The sequence below is a fragment of the Chrysochloris asiatica genome, unplaced genomic scaffold (assembly GCF_000296735.1).
Source record: "Chrysochloris asiatica unplaced genomic scaffold, ChrAsi1.0 scaffold00155, whole genome shotgun sequence".
NCBI lineage: Eukaryota > Metazoa > Chordata > Mammalia > Afrosoricida > Chrysochloridae > Chrysochloris > Chrysochloris asiatica.
In genome coordinates, this window is record NW_006408673.1 from 6,282,488 (window position 1) to 6,305,365 (window position 22,878).

The following is a 22,878-nucleotide window of genomic DNA, read 5'->3' on the forward strand; positions in this document are numbered from 1 at the left end:
AATGACCTTTTGCTTTCTTCCTGCATGATGTTCTTGATGTCATCCCACAACTCTTCTGGTCTTCTGTTATTGCTTAATGCATCCAATCTGTTCTTGATATGATCTCTATATTCAGGTGGGATATGTTTAAGGCAGTATTTTGCCTCTCATGGACTTGTTTTAATTTTTTTCAGCTTCAGCCTGAACTTACATATGAAAAATTGATGGTATGTTCCTCAGTCTGTCCCAAGCTGTATCTGGCCAATCATATGGAGAGTTTCGTCATGAAATGTCATTTCTCTTGAATATGTCATTCCTGGCATAATAAGCCATATGATTGTCAGAATCAAAATGCCCAATACCAGACTATTTCAGGTCACTAATGCCTAGGACATTGATCTTAATGTATTCCATTTCATTTTTGACAAGGTCTAATTTTCCCAGATTCCTACTTTGTACCGTACAGTCAATATTCCAATTATTAATGGATGTTTCCAGCATTTTCTGTTCATTTTAAGTTGTGTCCCATCATCAAATGAGGGTCATGAAAACTGTACTACATTCGTGTCAACACTGTCAATCTATTTTGTGGAGGCAGCTCTTTGCCCAATCATATTTTCAGTGCCTTCCTATCTGAGGGGCTCATCTTCCAGAACTTTATCTGGCAATATTGTGGTGCTATTCATCATGTTTCAATATTCAGTATTCTGGTGCTATCAGACAGCGTTCCATTGCTATTTATAACATCCCCCATGTCTAAGCATTCAGAACTGGTCTGTCTTTCCTTCTTTCGGGTCTGTCTTAGTATAGAAACTCAACAAAAACCTTTCCACCATGGTAGACCCTACTGCTTCAGCATCACAGGAACACATATAAGCCACCACAGTACTACAAGCTGACAGATGAGTGGGAGGTCCAAAAGTCTAAAATTCTAAAATCACTGTCAATAGAATTCAGTCTATAGGCCTTCCTATTTAAAATAAACTACCCCTAAGAGTTCTCACTTTAAATACATTGGAATGAGAAAGAAATGTGTATTTGTTAATAAAGTATATTAAAGGACTAATGTAACTTACTATGTCTCTGAAGACAACAGCTCTAAGCCGATTAATATCCATGTCTTGTAGGAGTCTGTCAAGATCTCTTACTGGAGAAATACCACCAGTTACAATGTCCACTGGACTCTATTTAAAACCAAAAGAAAAAAATTTTATGTCTTTACATACAAACATTAAACCACCATTAAAAAATAAACACAGTATTCTATGAACCAGAAAAGTAAAGCTACAACATCACTTTCCTAAGTATTGCTTTGTTTTCCCTAATTTCTTTCTTTCTTTCTTTCTTTCTTGGATGGATAGGGAAACAAGAGGGAAGGAAGAGCACAGGGGAAGTACAGAAGAAAACCATGCAGAAAAACACAATCTACATGCTACCTCACCAAGTATATGAAATAGAAATTGACATAACTAAAGGAAAGGGAATCACAGAAACAAGAAAAGTAAATATTTAGAAATGCAGATTAAGTATAACCAAATCTTTACTGTATATTAAAACACAAATATGTTAATGTTGTATCACCACAGCTTAAAATAACTATGTGGCAACTCTGTGGGATGTATTAAACATTAGGCTGAAATAAACAAATAAATTTCAGATCTCAATCATAAATATGAGTTTCCTTTTTAAAGTTAATTATTCTGTATTCTTTCTTACCTTTGCTGCAGATTTTCCCATGGGAATTAGACTATGGATTGTCTTGTAACCTTTTGCTGTATCTCCCCTAGTTTTCAGTTGTGAATGTTGTTGACACTCTAAGCAATTCCGTACTGCTACTGCACACACTATAATTTATTTTTAGAAAAAGATTGGATAAGAAGAGAAAATTATATTTAAGAATACAGAATTTACAAAAACCACCTAGACAATATAATTTATATAAGATTTTATTTGAAACATATTACCCTTTAGCAAATTGTTAAAATGTCTCCTAAATTTTATTACGTAGTGTATTAGGAAAAAGAGGAGGCCTTCTGCTCCTGTAAAAATTTACAGCCTTGGAAATCCTACGTGGGATCACTATGTGTCAGATTCACCTCAATCAGCCAGGCTTCAGTTATTGTCTTGCTGTGTTAGCTATCTTAAAGCCCTGGTAGCATAGTGGATTACAAATTGGGCTGTTAACTACTCTGCAAACAAAAATGAGGCTTTATACAGAGTCGCTATGAGTTGGAACTGACTCTACAGCGCATAACCACCATCACCACCACCATCCTCTAGGATCCTGGACTGAAATCAACTGCTAACCTAGAGGTTGGTCGTTTAAACCTACCCAGAAGCTTCATGAAGGATAGGTGTGACAAACTGTTCAATCAACACTATAATCAAGAAAACCCTATGAGGCAATTCGATTCCGTAACTCATAGACACCATGAGTCAGAATTGGTATCATAATTTATTCAATACTGTTGGAAAATTCACCTGCTGACCCTCATTTCCATGTTAAAAACAAATGGTGCTGAGATAGACTAAATAGCACTTCCTTCTCTTCTCTAGGTACATAATGCAAATTTAGGGCATTTCCCTAGCTTCTAAATCTAATGTCCCATGGATTAGTGAAGCACTTTTTAGCATAGCCTGATACTTTTAATTCTAGAAATGCACTCTTTTTTAGGAAGGTAAAAAGAGTTAAAAATAGTATATACAAAAGCAATGGAGACTAAATATTTTAATTATATTACTAATAAAAAGTCTAAAGAAGCATACCTTAGCAGAAAAAGGAACATAAGTTGGACAAAACTATTTAAATTCCAACTTGACCAAGTACAGCTTTCAAATACTAGATAAGATTCCTAATTTCTCTGAGCTCCAATTCCCTCACAAATCAAAGAACAAAATAGCAGCTGATTTATCGTGAAGATCAGAAATAAATAACAATAAACTATAGCTTTTATTTTGTTATTCTCACCAATTTTCGCTTAAATAAAATTTTATAAACTTTCTATAAACAATTAGAGAAAATTATTTAAAACATCCAAAGTCTAAAAGTAGTCTGAACAGCACAAATAAAAAACAGAAATTGCAACAAAAATTAGTAAGCATAAATACACTTCACTTTACATAACAGGTACTCTAAACTGCAATAAGGAAAAAGATTTTATTAACCAGATTTCCCAATTCTGATGTTTTATAGGTGCTTAATTTCTCATTTGTTTTCATATGGCCATGGTACATAATCATTCAGCTTCCAATTTCTTGTTCCCTTCCTCTCTCCATTAAGTAAGCAAATCAATTAACAAAGTAACATTATTTACAACTAGAACCAGAAAGTGTTTTTTTTTCTTCATATATTTTTACTTTCACCTATGAAAAACTGTTTCCAGTATAAAAACAAAAAGTTACCAATTTTATTAAGTGCTCTGACAAATCAACAAATTTATTTTAATTTAAGCTATATTTAATGATGCTACTTTGTAACCTTGCTATTCAAGATTTTGTAAGCATCTCTTGGGACCTGTTCAAAAAACAGAATTTTAAGCTCTACTGAAAACTAACAAACCCAAATATACATTTTAATAAGATTTACAAGTAATTCACATGCACCTTAAAGTCTGAGAAAAAGGGAAAGAGGAAGAACAAAATCACGTAAGTATATTTTTTAAAACTCATGCCCTTCCCCAGTCTATAAAACTTTACTACTACAGCATAGTGCAAACACAGTTCTTCACTTTTGCTGGTCAAAAAATAGTGATGGATAAATTGCCCAGAAAACTTTCATACCAATAGGAGCAAAGACCATTTTCAAGTTAGAATGTCTGGATTACAGATAAATTTTAAAGTCCTAAACAAGTTGAACAGCTTACCTAGTCTGAGACATTGCCGCAAAATTCCTCCAGATGACATATTTTTTTCAGCTTCAATTTCTGTAAAGCCAAGAGAACTTGCAAATATGAGCACATCCACAAGACTGATTAGCCTCTGCAAAAATGTCACTGAGGCTTCTATTGAAAGGCCTTGAGTAGGCTCAATATTCTCCAGTTCGTGCTGCAAAGAATAACATTTGACATTTACATGTATGATCTAAAAAAAAATTTAATTTTACCTAATACATAACATAAATTTCTAAATTTTGTAGAAATCAAGCTTTCAGAGATCTAGTTTAACACAGTCACTGACTTGTCATATTTTATAAAATTAAAGAAATCAACAGCATTGGACAAATATAGGTAAACACTGTCAACCATATTCTTCAACAGCTAGCTCATCCTTAGGAAAACAATATTCTTTTTAGTTATTTTATTCTAAGAACAGATTCTGGAATCCTTTCAAATAAAAGTAGAAAAAAAATCTGTTTTTTGTTACTTATATTCCCTATGATGTATACAGTACCACCACATTAAAATTTTCATCAGTAAGGATACATAACGATCATGATTTTCCACACCAGTTTTAAATAGTAGTTAAATTCTTACTGTAGCCGAGGTAGCAGCAGAAAGCAATGGTAGTATACCCCCACATGCCATGACCATATTGTCCATCACTTGAGAGATTAGATGAATTGTGTTGTGTACAAAGATGACATTATCACTGCTATTTACGAAGTCCATAACTGTCTTTGTTGAATGGCTGTCCAAAGATAAATGATGGTTACTGATAAACCTTAAGAAAGGAAATCACAGTTTGCCTATTTGAGGACAGAGAATGTAAGTAAATACCTTTGCTTCATCTTGAAAGCTGAAGAAAAACCATGATGCCAGACATTTTAGGGTGAATACTTCCCCAAAAGGATGGAGACCATAATAATGGTTACTATTCATGCCCTCCTTTACTACTAAAACATAAATTCTATTCATATTACACCTGATATAAAAATCTGAAATCAGTCTTAAATAGAAATGAAACTGAGAATACATGTGGCAAAAGTTAAAAAAGGCATGGAACCGAATGTGCTATTTAAAATTCCTAGTATTTCCTTAAGAAATACCATGAAATGTTTTTAAACAGAGTAAGAATAATAAGAACAGTATACAAAGAAAAATAAATAAAGCTGGCACTTTTAAAACATAAATCACAAAATGGAGGATAAGTCTGTAATATACTTTGCATGTTCTGGAGACTTGTACAATGTTATACATAAATCCCAATTTTTTATGTTAGTATTTCTAGTAACAAAACCCACTTGGTAGACTTAACCTTATGAATCCACGCAAAAAAATAATCTATAAAAAATATTCACCAACTTTTCTTTAAAGAAAAATTTCTGGTTTCAAGTTTTGTAATCCACAAAGGGTTTCTTATGATGAAAAAAAAAAAAAATGTTAACTCAATAAAACTGAACCTCAGAAATAATTTACAGCTTACTTTTAACCAAATGTCTGAGATTCAGAATAAAGTGTCAATTATATAAATCTCTTTGGAAGCAAAGATAACTAAGATTTATATACATCATCTATAATAAATGTTTAGACAAACCTTCTCCACATCTGTATATCTGTTTCTATTGAAAATAATAGATCAGTGAGCAAACGCTGATGCATTTGAGACCACTTGAACTCAGGAATACGAAACATAGTTGATCTGGAATCCCTACTTTGTCCATTAGCTGCATCTGGGGTTACACCTTGCACTGGCTGCTCCTGTTGTCTTGACATCTAATACAGAAAAATTTAAATAGGAAGTTCATATGAACACACTAACAAACTAAATAACTCATTGCCTCTATACAATTCACCTAAGAAACACATTTTTAAAAACTAAAGTTTTAAAGTAGAAAAAATCTCATCAATGAGTAGGAATATTAAGATTTTAATATATTTAAAGCAAAGCAAAGTTCTGAAAAATGAGAAACGGCCTCAATTTAATAGTAATTATCTGGGAACCATGTCAATATCACCAACAGTCAATGTAGCATCAATAACCAAGAAGTAGGAATCAAGAAGCTATTAGTCTTGATCATTAGCATAAAAGAAAAGCATTACAAATTTGCTAAACTAAAGAACAAAAATGAAGAAAGTACAATGAAGAACAAACAAAAAATGAAAGAAGGAAGAGAGGGGAAGATGAATAAGGTTAGAAATGGCAACTTTATAAGTCATTCATAAGTCACTCTAAGATACTAGCACAAGAGAAGGCTGCATCTCTACATCTAGCAAGGACACTTGCTTTTTTCAGAAAGTTAACAACTGACCTCATGGAACAATTTTAAACCACATACTTTGCAAACAAAATTATAAAATAGTAGGTGGTTTAGCAGGAAGCTAGCATCAGATTCTGCAAAAATTCATATGCTTCCTAGGTTAGTATAATAAAGGAGCAAAAAAAATAGATATTTCCAAACATTCCTTTATAAATGAAAATTATACCAATCATGCAAGTTTAATGTAGTAATATCTAGTGGTACTGTGATAAAAACTAATAAAGCTTCCATTTAATGAACTCATACAAAATGCTAAACACATAAAATTTAATCATTGTATTTACTGAATTTAAATAATTTCAAACAAATTGAAAATAAAATTAAAGTATGTACACTAACTTCATTTTAACTCAATGCAAACACAATTCTGGAAGACATTACAAATAATCACCTCATGTACAGGCCGGTGAGGCTGAGATGCTTCCACGTTTGTATTGGCCTTCAATTCCAGTTTCTCGGTATCTGTAGCAATGCTAGAAACATCCAATTTGGCAATCTTCTGTTCAGAAGTAGCAGAAGATTCTAAACTATTTCCATGACAGTTATTAATTAATTTGGTTTCTCCAGTAAGATTAGTTGTTTCCTTCTCCTCCTCCAGCGTCTGACTAATGTCTGATCTTACAGTTGTTTGGGAAGCAGTAGTTTCTGGTGAGGTAGCTGATGATCCTGATGCAGCCATAGTCAAGATTCCTGAATCTTTAGAATCTTGAGTGTCAGTATCAGCTGACTTGTTAGTAACAGGTTCTTTTTCTGGAACTGAATTGCAGTCACTACTGGGCAGGTCCAGGTTTTCACTGGCTTCCAACGCAGCTACAGACAAACTATTATCTTGGAGCTCAGTATGTACACTGGTTTCCTCAGGAGGACTACTTTCTACCTTCAATTCCACATAATCATCATCTTCTTCTTCCTCTACTATAGACTTATCCAGTAGTTCAGGCATGTCTGAAGCATCCTCTTCTGAAGGAGAACTTAAAGAGACAGTTACTTCACTGATGGTCATTGTATCTTTGCCAGTTGTTTTAAAAGAATTAGAGGAAATAGTTACTGCTTCTATAAGCTCAGAAGATACTTCTAAATCATCTGCATTCACCGTCTCATTTGTCAGTGTTTCTTCTAAAGCAACTTCATCCAGTAACTTCTCATTTTGCCCAGTTTTCCTTTCTTCATTAGATATATTAAGAGTTTGTGGTTCAGTGTTGGATTCAGAGTCTACTGAATATGTCTTCTCAATACTTGATTTTTCATCATCATTTCTGATATTAGATGAAGCAGGACAATCCATAGTACCTGATGTACTGGGTCCTTTTGAAGCATTAAGATCTCTGTTAATACCAGAGACTGCTTGGACTGGACTTGAAGAACATGGCCCTATTTCTTCAACTTTTCCCTGGTGTTCCCTAAATGTATTGGCAAGGTTTTCTTTGTGTATTTCAAAAGTGACCTATGTTTTAAAAAAAAAAATGTAAGATGAGTTAAAATATGCATAAACAGAATACACCAAAGAAAATATAAAATAGTGTATTTTTAATATTTTTCAAACATGATTTATATAATATGACAAAACTTAGTTCACCTATGTTGTTGTTATTTATATGCCCATATATCCTTATTTTAGTAAAGTGATAAAAATCTAAATACATAAGGAAATCTATAGTCAATCTCAATGTTAAAATGTTAAGAAGAATCAAGAACACAATTACGAGGGACATCAGAAAGTTCATGGGAAAATCCTTATTATCTTTTAATTCCATTTTTCCATGGACTTTCTGAAGCCGCCTCATATTTATCTTAAAGAAATATAAAGAATATTTTTTTCTTTATTCTTTGTTATTGTTGTTATGTGCCGTGGAGTTGGTTCTGACTCACAGAGACCCTGAATAGGATTTCCGAGTCTGTAAATCTTTACAGGACCAGAAAGTCTCATCTTTCTCCCTTGGAATAGCTGGTAATTTCGAACTGCTAACCGTGAGATTGTTGTTGTTAAGTACCGTGGAGTCGATTCTGACTCATAGTGACCCTGCACAGGGTTTCCAAGGCTGTAACTCTTTACAGGAGCAGAATGCTTCATCTTTCTCCTGCAGAACCACTGGTAGTTTCAAACTGCTGACATTGAGGTTAGCAGCCCGATTCATAACCACTACGCTACCAGAGCTCCTTTCTTTACACTATTCTTCGCTCTATAACTTATACCAGAATCAAAGCAGGAACTATTGGGAAGTACTTTAGATAATACATTACTTTATCAATTAGAGCAATATCCCATTTCCCCACGATTATCCTCAGTAGAAGGAGCTCTGGTAGCATAGTGGTTACGAATCAGACTGCTATCCTCAGGGTCAGCAATTTGAGACTACCAGCTGTTCCGCAGGAGAAAGATGAGGCTTTCTGCTCCTATAAAGATTTACAGCCTCAGAAACACTGTACAGGGTCGCTATGGGTTGGAACCGACTCCACGGCACTTAACAACAACAACAACAACATTATAGTAGTTCTCCATATACTTGGTAAACAAGGAGTCAAAAATTATTCGCACTCTAACTGTAGAATTTATTTTAATCAACTTTTAGAAAATACAAGTACATCATTTTTCAACACACTTTGTCCATCTGTCAACAAGCTTTCACATTCCCTTATTAAGAAATGTTTTAAGCAGAACTGCAAGCCACGAATGCACTGCTGTCTTCACTTCTTCATCAGAGGTGAATCTTTGTCCTCAAAGTGCTGTTTTCAGGAGAACAAATAGTAGAAAGTCTGATGCAGCAAAATCAGGACAAGAGAAAAGACATTTTAACACCTCAGAATGAAGTTTTGGCAGAGCGTCAACAGTGTGGGCAGAAGTGTGTGGACTTACGTTGTCATACAAGATCACAAAGCCCTTGGATAGCAATCCTCTGTGTTTAATCAGAAGTTTAGGCTTCAGTTCTTCAGTGAGATTCTCACTATAACGAGTACTGTTGATTACTGAACCTTTTTCATGATCGTATGTTCCAATACTGGCCCTTGAGAATCCCAGAAAACTGCAAGCATCAATTTGCCAGCTGATGGTTGACTTCTGAATATTTTCTTGGTCAGCGACGGAGAATGTTTCCATTCCATACTCTGTTGTTTACTCTCAGGCTTACAGTGACGAATCCATGTCTCATTACCAGTAATGATTTTTTAAAGAAACTTTTACCTCCTTCTAGTATCAGTTCAAATTTTATTTGCAGATGTCCAAAGGCTTCTGTTTATGCTCTTTTGTGACTTGCTTTGGTACACATCTTACACATACTTTTCGAAACCCAAATCTGTAATGGATTTTTTTCATAGGCAGAGTGGTGGGTGATTTGCAAAATGATTTGCCACATAATCCACTGTCACTCGTCTAGTTGACAGCATCATTTCACGTGCACGTGCAATGCTGTCATCAGCTATGGATATGGATGGGCATTTTAATATAACCAGAGTAAGAATAATTTTTGACTCACCCTCATACTAAGACACTTACTTACTAAGGTATAGGATAAAAATTACTTCAGCAACTTGAATTCAAAACCAAAAACCCTTTGCCAAAGATCAGTCATAACTTTCAAAGTGTGAACTGGTCACAAATGCTGACAGTTCCAGTTACTACATCCATGCATCCACTCATTCAACATGTGAGTCAGTGTGTTAGGCACTGTTAGGATCCCTGTAACAAACTTGCCTTTTACAAAAGTGAGTGCATAAAGCTAATACAGGAGAAGAATAGAAGACAGGGCTGTGATTATTAATGTGAAAGAATTTATTTCTCTATTTATTCCTGTTTTCATCTCCCTAAGGATTATTATCTTATAGCCACTATCTGATGGCCACTGGTATTTCAATGGAAATCCACATTCCTCCCCACCCCCTAAACAAACACAAAAGAAACCAGATAAAGGATAGCATACCAAGAAATTATATGCAAAATTATTTATTAATCCTAGAATTGCTCATTGTTATTGATCATGCTGTTATAACATTTATAGCAAACTAAACATTCATTCATAAAATCTTACTGAACCTTACTATGAGAAGACAGAAGTACACAATAACATAAGAAAAGAAAAAGGGGAATTCTTATGCCCCAAAATCCATATGCCTTTGTGACTCAGAAGAGTATGTAATCAGGTAAAAGGCAATGCGTAAATAATGCACAATGCATAAACTCCCTTCCTTAGATGTTAACTAGCCTGTACTCACACATCTATAGTATCTACGTGGCATAATATGATATAGCTAGAAGTAAGAGCTGTTTGAGAAATCAACCTATTTTAATTATTAAAATTTATGGAATTTTTTATAATATTTCACGAGGAAATTTACATGTTATCAGATTACTGAGAAAAACAATACAGCAACTTTTGCAAAATACCAATTTCTTTCACACCCACAATTTTCTCTGAGTTGAGTTCTTCTTCAAGTTAATTGACCAAGTTTTTACTTTATTGCTCAACAAAAACTCACTGACATCTATAGTAGGCCTGGTACTGTGTGAAGAATCACACCAAGTTCCTGCCTTCATGGAGCATACATATTTAATGGAACAAACATGTAACATATTACCAAATGATGCTAATAGCTAAAAAAAAAAAAGAGAGAGACACATAAAACAAACTAAGTCAGGAGTCTAATTGAAGAGGAAGGGTATCACAAAAGCTCAAGTGCACCATCTGCTCAGCCAAAGAGAGATGCAGCTTTCTCAACACACAAAGAATTACAGACTCAGAAACCCTATACAGGATCGCTATGAATCAGAACCAACTAGAAGGCACCAACCAACAACAACAATCTTAATAGAGGAGTTGGAAAAGGCCTAGGATGCTCCAATTGAACAGAAAACTAAAGTGAGAACAAACTGTGTGGATACATCTACATCTCAGAACCACACCCGGAATTCAGAGTTAAAATTTAGCCTCTGTAACTATCAGAAAATACATTTCTGTTATAGTAGAACTTAACTAATTAATTGGTTAAGTGGAGTTCTGGTGTGGCACTGTAGGATAAGCACTGGACTGCTAAAAACAACAACAATTTATATTATCTGGTAATAATATAAAAACTTAATTTAAAAAATATAGAAATACAGTCCTGAAAAAAGTACTTGTATTTCTATGCTAATGATTTTTCAAAGGTTCCTAAGATGGTGATGTACGTCTTACTATTGCTGTTAAGGACACTAGTCAGTTTCAACTCACAGTGACCCTGTGTAGGGTTTCCAAGGATAAGCTGTTGAGTTTGAACCACTGACCCTGAGGTTCAAACGACCCTTGCAGTCCAGTGCTTATCTTACAGTGCTACACCAGGACTCCACTTGCAAATTCATTAATATCATCTGTAAGTTTGTAGTACTGTGGTGGTGTGTATGTTGCAATGACATTGAAAGCAATGTCACAGGTATTCAAATACCAGCAGTGTTACCCATGGTAGACAGACTTAAGTGGTGCTTCCAGACTAAGACAGGAAAGGAAGAATGAACTGAAGACATACTTCTAAAAATTAGCCAATAGAAACCATATATTTGTCCTATAAATATAGTGATAGAAAATGGGTACTCTAGGTTGGAAGACTTTCAAAGTAACCAGTGGATGCAACTATGGACTAGTGTATAGCAATATTCATGAAAATAGCACAAGACTGAGAAGCCTTTCATTATGTAGTACATGGCGTTACCATGAGTTAGAACCAACTCAACAGTAATTAACAACAAAAATATGCTAGTATCAGCTAGATCAAAAACATTTATAATACCTTATTATAATTATGGAATGCTGTTGTTAGGTGCCATGAAGCTGTTCTGATTCTTAGTGACTTTATGAACAACAGAACGAAACACTGCCCAGTCCTTTGCCATCTTCATGATTGCAGAAATGCTTGAACCCACTGCTGCTGCCACTGTGCCTACCCATCTTGTTGGGGTTGTCTCTTCTTCATGAACCCTCCACTCTACCAAACATGGTATGTTTCTCCAGGTACTAGTGCCTCTTAATAATAATATGTCCAAAGTATGAGTGACAAAGTCTAACCATTCTGATTTCTAAGGAGCATTCTGGCTATACTTTCAACACAGATTTGTTTGTTCTTCTGGCAGCCCATGGTACTTTCAATATTCTTCACCAACATCATAACTCAAATGCATCAATTCTTCTTTGATGTTCCTGATTCATTGTACAACTACCACATACTTATGAGGCAACTGAAATTACCACAGCTTGGATCAGACACACCTTAGTCCTCAAAGTGATATCTTTGCTCTTAAACACTTTTAAAGAGGTCTTGTGCAACAGATTTGCCTAATTTTTGATATCCTGACTGCTGCTTCCATGAATGTTGATAGTGACTCCAAGCAAAATGAAATCTACAACAGCTTCAAACTTTTCTCCATTTATCATAAAGTTATTTATTGGTCCAGGGTGATGATTTTTGTTTCTTTACAATAAGGTGCAATTCATACTGAAAGCTATAATCCTTGATCTTCATCAGATAGTATATTAAGTCCTCTTCACTTTCTATCATCTGAATAGTAGCCCCCCGAACCCTGATGCCATATTCATCTCCACACAATCCAGCTTCATGGATTATTTCCTCAGCATACAAACTGGGTAAGTATGATGAAAGAATACAACTCTGGTGTACACCTTTCCTGATTTAAAACCATTCAATGGTTCCCTTGTTCTGTTCAAATGTACAGGTTCCTCATGAGAACAATTAGGTGTTCTAGACTACCCATTCTTAACAATGTTATCCACAACTTATCATGATTCACACGGACAATAGGCTTTGCATAGTCAATAAAGCATAGGTAAACATCTTTCTGGTATTCTCTACTTTCAGCCAAGATCAATCTGATGTCAGCAGTGATATCCAATTATTCCACCTCCTTGCCTGATACACAGCCAATTAAATAAAAACTGAGATTTTCTAGTAGTTTATAAACAACTTGAAACATTCTCTTAGGTTCACATATCCTACTAATTGCCAGTGTTATTGGTGAGTGCTCTTACATGACATTTTTGCTCTCACGAATTATGTCTTACAGATTTCTCATCAAGTTGTAGATGTCAGACTATCCTTAAGTTACAACTTCTATACCTATCTTCATAGTCCTACAACTTTTTTATTTCAAAAACCCTCTCATTCTAAAGATGAAGTATAATTCCATGTAATATATTTCATTGTCATCTTCTAGATAGAATTCATGACCAGCACACACACTTTCAATAGGTCATTTGAAATGTTAAATCAAGGGATATTAAACTTAAAATTTTAAACAAAAAGATAGTTTTACATACATACACATTTCAACTTAAAGCATGCTTTCATGAAATATATTCTGAATATACTATAGGGAATATTTTATACACTTTTTCTTTCTGTGTTATGTATAGGTGGTATGGAGTCCTGATGTGGGGCTGTGGGTTAATGAGCTAGACTGCAAAGTTGGTTTGATCTGCAGGTCAACAGTTGAAGCTCACTCACCAGCTGCTACTTGAAAACCCTATAATCTATGGATCAGAATTGAATTGACGGCACATAACAACAACATATGTGGTATAATCATGTTCTAAATACTGCTTTATCTTTCCTAAGCAAATCAAGTTGTTAATCTTTCTTAAGAAAATATGAATATTAGAAATGCTTTAAAATTTCTAAATTTGGTTCACTGTTTAATTTCCCTATAATTTACATCAATAGTCTAAAAGTTAAATGGCAACTAAATAGTGACCACTGTGGTTATCTTTTTTTGATGGTGTTTTCCTTGAGGTTATTTGTGACTTTAAAATTGAAATTCCCAATTAATTACCAGATATTGTTCTAAATTACCCAGCTAAAAGACTAGTCATTAATCTTGGCAATCATTTGAGAGTTAATCTATAGCTATTTGTAATGTTTGGAAAGCCCTTCTATAAACTACTAGTTAAAGATGCTCATGAGCTAATAACTACAACATTTCTTTTGCCATTAATTTCCACTTAATTGGCACTGAAATTTACTATTCAGAAGATAAAAGGTAAATACAATATATCAAGAGATCAACATTATTTTTTCAATCCACATATAAAGGATTTTGACCCTTAAAAAACCTAGACTTCAAAAATAATGAAAAACAATGTCTAACAATTAGCTTTATTTTTAAGCAAATGAATTCTTAAAATTATAATTTGCTTTTTGTTAGTATATCATAATGGTTAACTATGATAAACTACCTTACAATTCATAGATATTCAAAATTTCCACGATTAATAAATAAGATCCATATTTTTAAATTATTGAATTTTTACATGAGGTAACAATGAGCGTAGTTCAAAATTATTATCACCACAAAACAAAATACTAAAGAGTACAATCCAACAGTAGTATAAGGTAACAAATATACTTACTATCTCATGGAAAGTACATGGTTTACAAACCTAGGTAATCTAGGAAAAGCCCTAATGTGTAAATGCAAAATTAATACAGCTTCACTAAGAAGATATAATAAAGGGGCCTATGCTACCTTAAGAAAACAATATAAGAGAAGTAGCTATGAACACAGCATTATAAATTCAATAACAGAGAAAAAAAATCGCAAGCAAACAAGAAGTACTATATATACAAATGTTGTTAAGTGCTATTGAGCCAGTTCCGATTCACAGAGACCCTGTATAAGATTTTTGAAAAGCAACTGCTGAGTTTGAAGCATCAACTTTGCAGGTCAAACTCACTAACGCCACTCCACCAGAACTCCTAATATATAAAATACACACTATATATTCATTCATGCATTATACGTAAGAAAAACTTATTAAGTAATATACTCACACCATTCATATAAAGCATCATATAGTAAAAAATTTCCCTTCTTACACTGGTTCTCACTTGCATAAAGCTCCCCACAAAAACACTGACAAATTAATTAAGACATTAATTTCTTGTATCTTCTCCCAGGATATTTTTGTGCATATAAACATAAACTTTTGTTTTACCAAACTAACTACAAAAACTTTTCCACACATTCATTTTTCATTTAACATATATATCTTGGAGATTTAGCAAACATTTGAACACTAAGCACTAGACTACTAACTGCAAGGTCAGCAGTTCAAAACCACCAGCTGGTGCTCAGATGAAAGAATAGGATTTCTGCTCCCATAAAAAAATATACAGACTAAAATCCAAAACAAGATCACTATGAGTCACAACTGACTTGATGGCATTGGGTTGATTTATAGCATACGCTGTACTGAGGCGTTCAGGATACAGCAGTTATTAATAAACTGTTGAAGTTTATTGCTTTATAGAAAAAAAATAATTGCACAACTGAGTCTATTCTGACTCATAGCAATCCTGAATAGGGTTTGTGAAGATTGGCGGGTGGGTTTAAACCACCAGCCGTGTGGTTCACAGTCCAGTGTTTATCCTACAGGATCAGACCAGTGTAGAAAAATAGCCCTATATAGCTTAACAGTCACCATTCTAAATTGGGTATGAGCTTATTAATCTAAAATAACTATGAGTCTGGTAATGTCCTAAGACATTAAAGGAAACATAGAAACGTTAAATAGCTGCCACATCTTGATTCAGCTAGTAAGGAGATAAGTAAGAATTTGGATTCTGGATCCTGAGTCCATCCTATTAACACTGCCAACACTATAGTAGGTTCATATTACCAACAACGATAGGTAAACCAACAGTTTGCAGTTCAAACTGGCCCTGCAGTTCAACACATTAACTCACAATACCACACTAGGACTCTAAAAGAGAACTGGTGGTGGTAGTGGTGGTGTGCCGTGGAGTTGGTTCCAACTCATTGGGACCCTGTATAGGGTTTCTGAGGCCGTACTAAATACTATTAAAGTCTTCATTTCACAGAGAAAACTGAGTCATAAAAGATAAAGAATTTATTTATCCAGTAAGCAGTAAGGATTGGTTAAAAACATATGTAGTACTTAAGACTATATATATACATAGTCTTATAAATAAATATATATATCTATATTGTTGTTGTTGTTGTTGTCAGGTGCCATTGAATCGGAACCGACTCATAGCAACCCCATGCACAGCAGAACGAAACAATGTCCGATCCTGGGCCAACCTCACTACCACTGCCACACTTGACGCCATCAATGATGCCACCTGGCCATTTACTATTTTTAGATAACAATGTAGTAATATCTAACACAGGATTAAAAATCACGGGCAAAATCTTTCTTTGAAACCTCCCCACAGAGGAATTTACTCTATGAAAATAATAGATGTATATAGGAGTAGCTCATCACCGCTTAATAAGATAGAGTTAAATTATGGTGTATGATGTATATCAATAGATTTTTAAACCACCACTCAGTTTGTCTCATGGTGATGGCTTGTGTGTTGCTGTGACACTGGAAAGTAATGCCACTGGTATTTTAAATATCAGCAGGGTCACTGAAGGTGGACAGGTTTCAGCAGAGCTTACAGACTAGGAGAAAGGGCAGGCAGACTACTTAGAAATTTAGCCACTAAGATCCTAATGAATACCAGCAGAACATTGTCAAATACAATTGCAGAAGGTGAAAACATTATGAATAGTAACAAAACATTGTCAGATATAATGCAGAAAATAAATCCCTCAGGTTGGAACATACTGCAAATACTACTGTGGAAGAACTACCTACTCAAAGGAGAGCTGACCAAAATGATGTGAATAGAACAAACCTTTCGGGATCTTTATTTGCTGACGGGACAAAATTCAAAACTGAGGAGCAACAGTTGCAAACATTCAGAACATGGAACTGACGAAGTATGAATCTAGGAAACTGGGAAGTTATCAAAAATGAAATGGAACTCATAGATGAATGTCCTAGGCATTAGTGAGCTAAAATCAACTGGTACTGGCCATTTAGAATCCAACAATCATATGGTTTAATATGCCAGGAACATGAAATTTTAGAGGAATAGTGACATTTCAGGACCCGTGACTGGATAATATTCATACTATGAGTCGAATCTACTAGTGGTTCTGCAGGAGAAAGATGAGGGTTTCTGCTCCCATAAAGATTTATAACCTCGGAAATCCTATACAGGGTCGCTCTGAGTTGAAACAAAGTTAAAGGCACTTAGTAACAACAACAACAAAAGGAAGACTATGGTCCCCTTGTGGCATTGTAGGATAAGCACTGGACTGGTAAGTGAAAGGGCTGCAGTTCAAACCCATCAGCTGCTCCTTAGAAATCATATAAAGAGTCAATACCAGTCAGAACCAAATCCATGATACTTTACAACAAAACAGGAAACACTACTTAATATCACTAGTAATCAAAATTATACACTAATTATTAAAGCCAGTGATGATGAAATTGAAGAATTCTACCAATTTCTTCAGTCAAAATTTGATCAAACATGTAATCAAAATGCAATGATAATTATTGGTGATTGAAATGAAAAAGTAGAAGAAAGGATCCATAGTTAGAAAATATGTTCTTGGTAACAGAAATTATGCTGGAGATCACTTGACAAAATTTTGAAAGACCAACAACTTATTCATTGCAAGTATTTTTTGTAAACAACATAAAAGGTGACTATACACATGTGCCTCACTAGATGGAATACACAAGAATCAAATTAACTACATTTACAGGAAGTGACAGTGAAAAAGCTCTATATCAGCTAAAATAAAGCCAAGGTTTACAATGGAACAGATCATCCGTTTATATGCAAGTTCAGACTGATGTTGAAAAATATAAAGCAAGTTCAGGAGAGCCAAGGAGCCCTGGTGTGGGGCTGCAGGATTATCACTGTGCTTCGAATCTCAAGGAAAACCCACTAGCCATTCCTTGGAAACCCTGTACAGGGTTGCTATGAGTAGGAACCGATTCAAAAGCACTTAATGAAAATGAGAGCCAAAATATGACCTTCTATATGTTGTTGTGAAATGCCGTTGAGTCAGTTCTGACCCATAGCAACCCTGTATAGGGTTTCCAAGGAACAGCTGGTGAGCTTGAAAAGCCAATTTTACAGTTCATATGGTTTTGCAGTATGGTGCATTGACCCACAGTGCTACACCAAGACTCCGACACCTTAAATATATCCCACCTAATTTAAGGTGGTCTTAAGACCATCTCAAAAACAGATTTCATGCATTTAACACCAATGATGGAAAACCAGAAGAGTTGTGAGATGACATCAAGAACATTATACAGGAAGAAAGCAAAAGGTCATTAAAAACACAGGAAAGAAAATACTAAACGAGATGTCAGATGAAACTGAAACATGCTCTTAAGCAAAGAGAAGCTAAAGTGAACAGCCTCGGAAATCCAGTATATACATATGAGGTTACTGAAAATACCATGGCTTGGGTCAGGCACACTTTAGTCCTCAAGCTGACATCTTTGCTCTTCAACACTATGAAAAGGTCTTGTGCAGATCTGCCGAATGCAATACGACATTTGATTTCTTGACTGCTGCTTCCATGAGCGTTGATGGTTAATCCAAGAAGAATGAAGGCCTTGACAACTTCAATGTTTTCTCTGCTGACAAGAATGTTGTTTACTGGTCCAGTGGTGAGGACTTTTGTTTTCTTTACACTGAGATGCAATCCACAGGGAAGGCTGTGGTCTTTGATCTTATCAGTATTTAATTCCTCTTTACTTTCAGCAAGCAAGATTGTATCATCTGCATGTTGGAGGTTGTTAATGAGTCTTCCTCCAATCCTGATGTTACATTTTTCTTAGTAAATAACCCAGCAAGCTGAGTAAATGACCCGAGAAGCAAAGAACCCAGCTTCTCAGATTATTTGCTCATCATACAGGTTGAGTAAGTATAGCAAAAGAATACAACCCTGGCGCACACCTTTCTTAATTTTAAACCATTTGGTGTTCCCGTGTTCTGCTCAAACAACTGACTCTTGGTCCAATGTCAGATTCCACATGAGCACAATTAAATGTTCCAGAATACTCATACTTCACAATGTTGTCTACAGCTTGTCATGATCCACACAATCAAAAGCCTTTGCATAGTCTATAAAGTACAGGTAAACATCTTTCTGGTATTCTCTGCTTTCAGCCAAGATCCATCGGACATCAGTAATGATATCCCTTGTTCCATGGCATCTTCTGAATCCTGCTTGAACCTCTGGAAGTTCTCTGTCAATGTATGATTGCAACTGTTTCTATATTACCTTTAGTAAAACTTTCTTCGGATGAAATATCAAAGATATTGTCCGATGATTTCCGCATTCCATTGGGTCACCCCTCTATGGAATGGGCACAAATACGGAATCTCTTCTAATCAGTTGGGTAGATAGTGGTCTTCTAAATTTCTTGGCATATACGAGTAAATGTCTTCAGTGCCACCTCACTTTCTTTAAATATTTCAATTTTTATTCCATCACTTCCTGTTGCCTTTTCCTTGCCATTCCATAAAATGTACCCACTAAAGTTCATGTGAAGAATATGTCATTAAATAAGTGTGCAAAGATACAGTATTTCTGTAAGTAAATAATTGAATGCATATGTTTATGCATATACAGAAGACTGTCAGGTTTTCAACTAAGAGACTGGTATAGGACCGGGTAGTGTTTCACTCTGTTGTGCACAGGGTCACTATTTTTACCAGAGCTTGATTGCACCTAACAACAACAACTGGGCTAACATCAACTTAATTCCAAAAATATTTCAGAAAAAGACAAAATTGTTCAATACTTTGCCCAATTTCATTATTTGGTGGGAGGGAAACTAATTCATTTGGGGGGTTGGACTTTTAAGTGATATTGCAGTTATTTTTTAATACTATTCCTGCTATAAAACGTAACTACCATTAGTGGTTTAAAACAATGAATTCAAACTATATTTGGAATTCAAGTGTGAACAGTCATTACTTGTCAGTGACCCCATTATACCTAATATCAATATAGGTCTAGAAAATATATAGTGTCAAAAGGTCTTAATTTTATTTATTTCGATTAAGAATTTTTAAAAAATCATTTTTTTTTGTTTTAAATCTTTTATTGTGACTTATGTGACAGTTTACATGGGAGAACATTAGCTTTACATTCATCCTATCATATATTGTTTCATTGCCATGGTGACAATCCCTCCATGCATCAACAACCAACCAAAGCATATAGGCTGCAAGCCTGTCCCCTGGTCATCAGCACCCAGCCCCTCTCCATCTGTGGGTCTAGAGTCCTAGCCACTCCATCTCTCCACATCATCGTCTCTGCCTCCATCTCTCTGGTGTCACTATTTCTCTGGGTAGGGTCCCGCACTCCACTCTTCTGCCTTGATGGTCCCAGGGACCTCCACTCCTGGACTGCAGAGTCAACCACTCCCTTCCTTTTGCTTCAAAATGTCTACATTTACATTTCCAACCCTCACAATCCATCCTAATAGCAATTATTCACTGTTGTGCCACATAAGTGCTATCTGCATCTCCTTTCATCAGCCCTCCCCAGACAGATTGGATACAACTCAGTGGAGACTCTGTCTTCCTCCATGCCCTCTGGATCTAGGCTCCCTCTTGAAAGTTCGTAAGCCAGTCACTTCTTGCCTTTGTAGCCCCCCATTTTGGGTAGCCAGTGTTAAAGCTGCCCATCCCTGTCTACCCTGTGTATCAAAGGGTAGGAAAGTAGATAAAAGTTGTTTTTGAACAATTTTCATACTGAGAACATTTACTATGCATTAAATTAAAAGAAAATGATCAAATCAAGTAAATATATATATTTTTATAATCAAGATAATATACATGCTGAAACAAGAAAAAGGAAAAAAGGGAAGGAAAAGATAATTAATGAAAACCTAGATCATCAATATGACACTAAAATTTTGTTTTATAAAAGTTACTCTTAACAGTATGATACATATCCACAACCCTAATACCACAATAACCAACAGTTATACTAGCAGAGCCTATTACTACTTAGAAAACAGTTCAGCTGTAGGAGGAAAAGGATGCAGTGACAAACAGCTTCCCTGTACAAAGGTGGCAGGAAATCTATCAAACTGAACAATAAAATTGCAATTGAGTTTCTTTGGCTTTTTATAGCAGCTGCACATATCCTGATGTAACTCTGTAAAATCTACTGAATTCTGCAACATTAGTTCTTTACACACCAGTTCTTTAGCAAAAGCCATGTTATTAAAACCCGTGTTACAAATTTGTGATTTAAAGATTTAAAATGGTTACAAAAAGGAAAAAAATTATCATCAGTCAGGTATCATATACATGAAAGCATTTTAAAAGCTTTATAGTTAATACTTTTAGACAAAAATTCAGTGCCAATAATTCCACAGAATTTTTAACAGCATGCTACAAACTGTTCACATACTTACTGAAACACTTCGGTTTCATTGTACACTTTATTACATATTGATTTGAAGAGCCTTAGAACATAAATAGTCCACTTTCATTTTTTAAATATATAGCAATATTTTTAAACTACAAAGTATCAACATAGCAATATTCAAATAAAAGCACATAAAGTTTATTATGAAAATTGAAAACAATTTAATCAAGAAAGAAAATACACAAAGAAATAAAACTAAAATAGATACAAAACATTACAATCAAAAGTAGAAAGTGTAAGAACTTGTAACATTACATTTTTCTTCTCCCCCTCACAAAGTGAGGTAAAGTTTTAGAATTTTTTTTTAAATATACTTTAACAGCAAGAAGTCATAGGTCTAGCATTACTCTGGTAGAAGCATCCACAATTAGCTTAGTCAAAATTTATTCGACTTAAGAAATGAAACCCTAAATCTCACAAAAACTCAATAAGTCAAATACTGGTTGCTGGCCAAAATTATGCACAGGAGACCTCTCTTTAAATCAACTATTTTCTTTGTAAAGATTTTAAGATCTGTTTAAAGCCGAAAGTCATTGGAGGAAAGAAAATAAATGAAATAAAGTTATATGCATATATAATACACTTAACACTTAAAGCCTACTCAAGTTTTGCTGTAAATAAATTGAATCTAAAAATTACTGACCTCAGATCCTAGCTTCTATATTTCCCTAAACATTCTCCACACTATAACATACGCTCCTAGAAATAAAAAGAAGTCTATCTTTTACAATGAAATAGATTTATTCAGGGGTCCTCATTGGGGATCTATATTTAATTTATTTAGAATTCCCTATCTCCATGATCCATTCTAAATTGTACATTATACAGGCAGTTCCCAGTTTATAAACAGACAATGACCACTTACTCTTTAATGCTATATGAAATTGCCCTCACTTTGAAATGACTGAACCAAACCCCTACTCTCAACAAATTCTTCATCACAATCACTTTCACTTGCTGCATGTGTTGCTTTTAAACCAGTGAAAAGGTTTCGATCCTTTTATTGCTATCACATACACTTATGGCTAGGCAACACTATAGGACTAAGTAGAACTATTCCGAGAGATTGTGAAAGAATACATCTTTACAGAACAGACACCCTCATCTTCCTCCGGCAAAGCAGTTGGTGGTTTCAAACTGCTGACCGGAGGGTTGGCAGACGACTGACTAACTCACTGCACCACCAGGGTTCTTTTCTTTAAGGGAAATTAAACACTGTATGAAACTGTTCTGAGTCACCAACGATTTCAAACAATACCTACTACAGTTGACTACATTCCCACTCACAGTGAACCTATAGGACAGAGCAGAACTGCTCCACAAGTTTTTATGGCTGTAAACTTTATGAAAGTAGAATGACAAATCTTCCTGTAATCAGCTGGTGAGTTCAAACCAC

The 22,878-nt window shown here is 34.8% G+C and overlaps 1 protein-coding gene across 2 annotated transcripts in view; it reads right to left on the reverse strand.

The window, feature by feature from the left end:
• The window catches only part of LRBA (LPS-responsive vesicle trafficking, beach and anchor containing), a 944,588-nt gene that overhangs the window by 699,498 nt on the left and 222,212 nt on the right, over positions 1-22,878 (reverse strand). For both annotated transcript variants that reach the window (XM_006870875.1, XM_006870876.1), the window contains exons 22-27: positions 6,567-7,619; positions 5,452-5,630; positions 4,452-4,605; positions 3,843-4,023; positions 1,696-1,823; positions 1,056-1,163 (exon numbers count right to left, since the gene is read on the reverse strand). In XM_006870875.1, coding sequence (XP_006870937.1) covers positions 1,056-1,163; positions 1,696-1,823; positions 3,843-4,023; positions 4,452-4,605; positions 5,452-5,630; positions 6,567-7,619 — 1,803 coding nt within the window. The remainder of the gene's footprint in view (positions 1-1,055; positions 1,164-1,695; positions 1,824-3,842; positions 4,024-4,451; positions 4,606-5,451; positions 5,631-6,566; positions 7,620-22,878) is intronic.